General features: G+C 44.4%; 1 protein-coding gene across 1 annotated transcript; it reads left to right on the top strand.

Annotated features, from left to right (window-relative positions):
* The first annotated feature begins 134 nt into the window (after positions 1-134).
* On the top strand, positions 135-7,272 carry LOC110492600 (ATP synthase F(0) complex subunit B1, mitochondrial). Its single transcript, XM_036947748.1, has 7 exons — positions 135-282; positions 1,105-1,141; positions 3,004-3,146; positions 4,336-4,499; positions 5,123-5,248; positions 5,656-5,835; positions 7,113-7,272. The coding sequence occupies exons 1-7, from the start codon at positions 255-257 to the stop codon at positions 7,188-7,190; spliced, it is 756 nt and encodes a 251-aa protein (XP_036803643.1). The 5' UTR covers positions 135-254; the 3' UTR covers positions 7,191-7,272.
* The last annotated feature ends 887 nt before the right edge of the window (positions 7,273-8,159 follow it).

Below are 8,159 nucleotides of genomic sequence, written 5' to 3'. Positions count from 1 at the left end.
GCCTATTCATAACGCTCAAAACAAATTTCAACTGCAACTATATTTAGGAGCTTAATAACTTAATATCCCGTGCGGCAAAGGTCATATCTATTTCACTTGTGTGCAACCTAGTGGAACAACAGGACAATTTGTATGACAGTGACATTCAAATCCCGTTTATAATCTCGCGACGTTTGACGGTCTCTTTGCAGTAGAAGGGCACGAAGAGAAGGTGGTCAGGAAATCTAAGACTTGGCACTTTTTCCGTTTAACCAATGCTGTCTAGGATCGTTTTCGTTTCAGGTATGCAATGTCAGCGTGTCATATATACTATTGAGTTGAAATAGCAGTAGTAATGTCACGAAGTGTGGCTGATTTGAAATGTAAAGCTGAAGGGTAAAGTCTGGAGGAGAAGGCCTCAATCACAATTGAATGAGCAACATGCTAACCTAGCAAGAACAGGGTAAATATAGCTAGCAAACAGTAAATGTTACGTGGCAAAAATATTCTTTATTTGTCCAATCTGGGTAGTTATTGCACCCATATTTTGGAATACCTAACGTTATTTAGTTACAGTAAATGTCAAGGTAACATTGTTTTTGATGTTAGCCAGACTGTCCTTGCTTGTTGGGAAAGGTGTCAAGCCTTCCACAGTTAAACTGTTAGCATAGCTAACTTCACTGACAGTTGGCAACTCATCGTGCAAGTTCATCATGCATAATATTGGTGTCTTGAAGTAGGTATTTGTTTGTTAAACAACCAGTTCGCAAAAAAATATTTAGGTATCTATCTAGCTAACTAAAGACAATGTCGAGTCCTGGACGGTTAACAAACGTTAGCTAGCGTACTAACACTTGTAGATGTCGTGGCTATTGCACTTGACAGCTGATTTGACGTTGGCTAGCGAAAGCTTGTATGTGGATACAGTTCCTTAGCACAGACTCTGTTTGACTGCATAAGTAAAAGTCATTATTATTCTCTACCATTATGTGAATCTTTTTTTTTTTTTTAGAGCAGAGCAGACTCTTTCAATCAGTCACATGTTTCATTGACACTTAAATTCATGACATTCAAAACCTGTTTCTTGTCTTTTTTAATTATATTGACTGTTCTTTTCTCCTCCAGCTAATGCTGTAAAAAGCAGTGGTCCCCTCGGCGCTGGGTATGCACTTGTTATTATTACTTTAACATGAAGCTACATGACGTTCTCTAAGTAAACATTACACAATTAAATGTCAGTACACTGCATTTCAAACCGAGTCAGTTGTACAACTGAAATGTCTTCCCTATTTAACCCCCCTCTGAATCAGAGAGGTGAGGTGGACTGCCTTAAAATTGACATCCACGTTTTCGGCGCCCCGGGGAACAGTGGGTTAACTGCCTTGCTCAGGGACATAATGGCAGATTTTTACCTTGTCATCAGCCCGGGGATTCGATCCAGCAAACTTTTGGTTACTGGCCCAACGCTCTAACCGCTAGGCTTCCTGCCGCTCCATTGGCCCAACGCTCTAACCGCTAGGCTTCCTGTCGCTCCATTGGTCCAACGCTCTAACCGCTAGGCTTCCTGCCGCTCCATTGGCCCAACGCTCTAACCGCTAGGCTTCCTGTCGCTCCATTGGCCCAACGCTCTAACCGCTAGGCTTCCTGCCGCTCCATTGGCCCAACGCTCTAACCGCTAGGCTTCCTGCCGCTCCATTGGCCCAACGCTCTAACCGCTAGGCTTCCTGCCGCTCCATTGGCCCAACGCTCTAACCGCTAGGCTTCCTGTCGCTCCATTGGCCCAACGCTCTAACCGCTAGGCTTCCTGCCGCTCCATTGGCCCAACGCTCTAACCGCTAGGCTTCCTGCCGCTCCATTGGCCCAACGCTCTAACCGCTAGGCTTCCTGCCGCTCCATTGGTCCAGCGTTGTTAGGCTTTGGGACAGGGTTGTAGTTAAGTAAAGGTTAAATAAAATGTATCTTTAAAGTCTAGCCAATTTGGATCTATTTGATTGCTAACAAGGTAGAACAGTTGAACTGTTATGAACACACCCTCATGTCTGTCTCCAGCTGTTTGAACAGCACGGCCTGTTCATTTTGTTTAGATGTTGAAACCAAGTGGCCTACCTGGATGAGATGCTTATTTCTCAGAATGAGAACGAGATGCCAATTCCTTATACAAGTATTTTTATGCTCAATGCATATTTTTTATAAAACAGACTAGACATCTAGCAAGTAACATTATGTGGCTAAAATGCTGAACATTAATTTCTCACAATCATGTTCAATGATGCTCTCGTTTTAGTAGGGTCTACTTAATTCTACGTTTTGGGAGTTGAGACCTCTTTAAAAAAGGTTACGTTCTCCTCTTACAGTAAAACAATGTCCTTGTGTTTGTGTCCACTTGACCCGGTTCTGTTGGACAAAACCTGAAAGGCGGGTTGAAACCGCTTGTCAGAGAGGCAGAAGTGATCTCTCATCTTTGTTGGTGAGAGAGTGCACCGAAGGAGATCGTTAAAAACCTTGATTCTTTCCATACAGGCATTTGGAACATCGTGCTAAAAATGAAATGAATTTGATATATCGCCCAGGGTAATCTAGACCCATGCTACATGTATAAAACCACAGGTGGCAGGTAGCCGAGCGTTAAGAGTGTTGGACCAGTAACAGAAAGGTCTCGTTTTGAATCCCTGAGCCGGCAAAGCAGTTAACCCCCAACAACAACCGCTCCCTGGGCACTGATGACGTGGATGGCGATTTATTAAGGCTGTGTCTGATTTCGAAGGTTTGGGTTAAATGCGGAAGATGCATTTCGGGTTCATTTGCATTGTTGTGCAACTGACCAGGTATTCCCCTTTCTCTAAATGCCAATTCACAACACTAGATATGTCATTTTAATGGTCCAGTAGTTTCGATACGAATTGGCAAACTAGATAAATGAAATAAGGGTGACAAAATGATAATGGGGACCTTGAACTCTACATTGAAGTTCTACATGCCCGTCCTCACCATAGTTCCTACAATAAAGTCTGCCTGTCTTCCCAGGCTGGTCCAGCTGTCCCACCTCCACACGTCCCCCAACAGCCAAGCTCCAGTCCCTGCTCTGCCAGAGAAGGGAGGCAAGACACGCCATGGCATCATCCCTGAGGAGATCTTCCAGCTCCTGTACCCCAAGACTGGAGTCACAGGTCAGCAGAACTTCCACAAACCTGGAGCAGTGTTCAGATAGAAAAATTATATGTATGACAAACATGCCTCACTGACATGTTGAATAACTAATAATTTAATCTGTATTCATGACATATTTATCTACATAATCAACATTTGCATATTGAATGTGGCCATGGACTTTCACTCCCCATCCCCTCTCTTATCCGCCCTCCTCCCCATCCCCTCTCCTCCTCCCCTCTCTTATCCGCCCTCCTCCCCATCCCCTCTCCTCCCCCTCCTATCCCCTCCCATCCCCTCTTCCTCCTCCCCTTCCCATCTACTTTTCCCCTTGACACTCTCCTCCCATCCCTACTCCTCCCATCCCTACTCCTCCCATCCCTCCTCCTCCCATCCCTCCTCCTCCCATCCCTCCTCATCCCCTCTCCTCCCATCCCCCCTCCTCCGAACAACACAGAGTTACACATGGAATAAACAAACGTACAGTCAATAACACAATAGAAAAGGTGTGTATATATACAGTGTGTGGAAATGAGGTAGGATAAGAGAGGTAAGGCAATAAATAGGCCATGGTGGTGAAATAATTACAATATAGCAATTAAATACTGGAGGGATAGATGTGCAGAAGATGTGTGCAAGTAGAGATACTGGGGTGCAAAGGAGCAATGAAGGAGAGTTGTATGGCATTGAATCTCGTCTGGAGGTTAGTTAACACAGTGTCCAAAGAAGGGCCAGAAGTATACAGAATGGTGTCGTCTGCGTAGAGGTGGATCAGAGAATCACCAGCAGCAAGAGCGACATCATTGCTGTATACAGAGAGTCGGCCCGAGAATTGAACCCTGTGGCACCCCCATAGAGACTGCCAGAGGTCCAGACAACAGGCCCTCCGATTTGACACACTGAACTCTGAGAAGTAGTTGGTGAACCAGGCGAGGCAGTCATTTAAGAAACCAAGGCTGCTGAGTGTGCCGATAAGAATGTGGTGATTGACAGAGTCGAAAGCCTTGGCCAGGTCGACGAAAACGGCTGCACAGTACTGTCTCTTATCGATGGCGGTTATGATATCGTTTAGGACCTTGAGCGTGGCTGAGGTGCACCCGTGACCAGCTCCGAAAACCAAATCCTGTTCTGCTTCTCTCTCTCTCTTGCTCTTCTCCTCTATAAATTATACTAAATAAACGTTGGCATCTCCACTCCTGTTGTCTCCAGGCCCCTACATGCTGGGTGCTGGGCTGCTCACGTACATTCTCTCCAAGGAGATCTACATCATCAACCACGAGACCTTCGCTGCTGCCTGCATGGGTACGGTCATCATCTACGGTGTCAGGAAGTTCGGCCCCGACGTCGCGGCTTTCGCTGACAAACTGAACGAGGTGCGGAATTTATTGTCCTCCTGAGTTTGTTTGTTTGATCATTAATTGCAGGTCTTCTTGTCGTAAATCTTTTGGACTTTTGTAGTAGTTCTGCAGCAATGTTTCTCAACTCCTCCAGTACCCCCCCCCCCCCCGGCAGTCTCAACTCCTCCGGTACCCCCCCCCCCCCCCCACAGCAGCCCCAACTCCTCCAGTACCCCCCCTCCCCCCCAGTAGCCCCCAACTCCTCCAGTAGCCCCCAACTCCTCCAGTAGCCCCCAACTCCTCCAGTAGCCCCCAACTCCTCCAGTACACCCCCCAGCAGCCCCAACTCCTCCGGCATCCCCCAACTCCTCCGGCATCCCCCAACTCCTCCAGTACCCCCCCCAGCAGTGTTTCTACTCTGGAGTACTGAAAAGATGCACCATGTTAATGCACAGCCTCGTTTCTACTGAATTTTCTATTGAGGCTTTTAGCCCCTCCCCTATTTAAAGTCACCAGTCCTGAGACATTTCATATGTTATGCAAACTGTCCATATGCTGTGTCCCTCGTAGTCTCATAGCTGACCTATGACCCTTACCCTCTGTTACCTGTGTTCTGGTTTTGACCCTCTGACGTTGGCTGTGTGTTCTGGTTTTTGCAGGAGAAAGTGCAGAAGGCTCAGGAAGTGAAGGACCTGGCCATGACCAGCTTGGCTCAGGCCGTCCTGGATGAGAAGAAGGAGCAGTGGAGAGCAGAGGGACGACAGATGCTCTTCGACGCTAAGAGGGTGAGTCGGTTACCTGACGTTAGAACACGTGTCTCGTCTGTATGGTAAAGAGGAGTTAAACTCTGGGCTCAAAACCCACACTCTGACGAGGTCAAATCAGTCCAATTTGAAAAGCCTTTTGATAGACCTGTTTTTAACATGGTCTTCAGCCAGGAGTAAGCTTCATCTAGGTCTGTGTAACCACTCCTAGGGCTGGTATTTCAGGACACAGATTTAATTAAGCGTAAACTTGGATTAAAAAGCATTGTGAATGGAGAATATCTGAAAGAGTGTTTAAAAAAAAAAAAATAATTCCAGGATTAAACGGTTTCTGGGGAAACCAGACCCTAACGTCTTTGTATGATTTTAGCATGAGATGGTGTGCTAATGTCTTCTCCGTTATTTCCCCCCCCCACACCTCACCTCAGAACAACGTGGCCATGCTACTGGAGACCAACCGTAGGGAGAGGGTCCACATGGTGACCAACGAGGTGAAGAAGAGGCTGGACTACCAGATCGCCCTGCAGACCCTTCATCGCCGCATGGAGCAGGAACACATGGTGAACTGGGTGGAGAAGAACGTAGTCACCAGCATCACCCCCCAGCAGGTGGGTTGGGGAACATTATGGATTTGACTGGAGTGTGTATAGAGATGGGGAACGTTATGGATTTGACTGGAGTGTGTATAGAGATGGGGAACGTTATGGATTTGACTGGAGTGTGTGTATAGAGATGGGGAACGTTATGGATTTGACTGGAGTGTGTGTATAGAGATGGGGAACGTTATGGATTTGACTGGAGTGTGTATAGAGATGGGGAACGTTATGGATTTGACTGGAGTGTGTATAGAGATGGGGAACGTTATGGATTTGACTGGAGTGTGTATAGAGATGGGGAACGTAATGGATTTGACTGGGGTGTGTGTAGAGATGGGGAACGTAATGGATTTGACTGGAGTGTGTATAGTCAGTGTAGAGATGGGGAACTGTTAGAGGAATTTAATTCCTCTTATGTTTTAACACCCAATTAAAATTAAGCACTCTGTCAATTCATAAGGATATGTATGACCCTTATTAGTATAAAAATGGACAGAGCCCAGTCTTAAAGTCAAACAGCAGCCTTTATTCATGAGAGTACTGCTCCTTACACATTTTACCACAGGTTCTAAACTTAAAATGACGTCATTAGTTTCAGTAGCAACCCGTGCCCTCTCCGTTCCAGTACAAAGGCTGGTATGGTTCTCACATCGTCTCTCCCTATTAAGATAATATACGACCGAGCCAAGGTCATGCTTGTGAAGATAAGCCTTCTAGCCAGACTATAGTTCATTCGTTTCTACCATGGTACAGACAGTCATTGTTCTAATTCTTGATTATATTTACACACATTATATTCAGTACTAGGATTAAAAAGAAAATTCATACATATACAGCAACATAATAGTATTCTGATTAGTACATATACAGTAACATAATAGTATTCTGATTAGTACATATACAGTAACATAATAGTATTCTGATTAGTAAATATACAGTAACATAATAGTAAATTCCCTTAACAGGAACATTATGGATTTGACTGGAGTGTGTATAGTCAGTATAGAGATGGGGAACATTATGGATTTGACTGCTGTATAGAAGGATAGATCTGTGTGTGTATAGAGGGGTAGGTCATATATATGTGTGTGTGTATTTAAGGGGTGTGTGTGTGTATGTATTTGAGGGATATGTCTATATACAGTACCAGTCAACAGTTTGGACACCTACTCATTCAAGGGTTTTTCTTTATTTCTACATTTTAGAATAATAGTGAAGACATCAAAACTATGAAATAACACCTATGGAATCATGTAGTAACCAAAGAACGTGTTCACTTTGTGTTTCAGGAGAAGACGAGTATTGCCAAGTGCATCACAGACCTGAAGGTGTTGGCTAAAGTCCAGCAGGCTAAGGCCACTGTGTAATTCACCACTGTAACAGTCTAGACCTTCTCTCCTGAACCCCAACTGTTTTCATTTCAAATAAACTATTTCCTCTTTAACCATATATGGTGTCTCCATATATGTGTGTGTGTATACTGTGCATGTCAACTGATCATAAAATAAAAGTCATTTTATTCGGTTCTAGTTTGGTGTTCTTGGCGCACCCGGATCATTTTCGTCAACATCCGATGAATTGCAGAGCGTCAAATTAAATTACTAAAAATATTTAATTTTCATGAAATCACAAGTGCAATATAGCAGAACACAGTTTAGCTTGTTAATCCACCTGGCGTGTCAGACTTCAAAAAAAGCTTTACAGCAAAAGCTATCCAAGTGTTTTATGTTAGGACATCTCTCTCAGCAGACATTACAAACAGCTAGCAGCAAAATAGATTGGTCAGAAAAGCAATAAAATGAATCGCTTACTTTTGATCTTCGGATGTTTGCACTCACGAGACTCCCAGTTACACAATTAAATGTTCCTTTTGTTCCATAAAGATCATTTTTATATCCAAAATACCTCCATTTGGTTGGTGCGTTTTGTTCAGTAATCCACGGTCACGACGGGGCAGACACAAATTCCAAATAGTATCCGTAAAGTTCGTAGAAACATGTCAAACGTGTTTTTATAATCGATCCTCAGGTTGATTTTACAATAAAAAATCTATTTCAACCGGACCGTAGCTTTTTCAATAGGAGAGAGAGAGAAAATGTCTGCTCCAAGCTGTTGCGCATGCAAAACTAGGGACACGCAGCTATGCACTGACGCGATGTGATCATTCTCGCTCATTTTTCAGAATAAAAGCCTGAAACTAAGTCTAAAGACTGTTCACACCATGTGGAAGCTATAGAGAAAGGAATCTGGTTGATATCCCTTTCAATGGAGGTAAGGCATGCAGGAACAGAGGTTTCAGGAAAAACAGTACTTCCTGGTTGGATTTTCCTCAGGTT

Source organism: Oncorhynchus mykiss, chromosome 16 (assembly GCF_013265735.2).
Source record: "Oncorhynchus mykiss isolate Arlee chromosome 16, USDA_OmykA_1.1, whole genome shotgun sequence".
NCBI classification, from domain to species: Eukaryota; Metazoa; Chordata; class Actinopteri; order Salmoniformes; family Salmonidae; genus Oncorhynchus; species Oncorhynchus mykiss.
The sequence above is the reverse complement of the archived record's forward strand: the minus strand, read 5'-3'. Positions and strand labels throughout refer to the sequence as shown.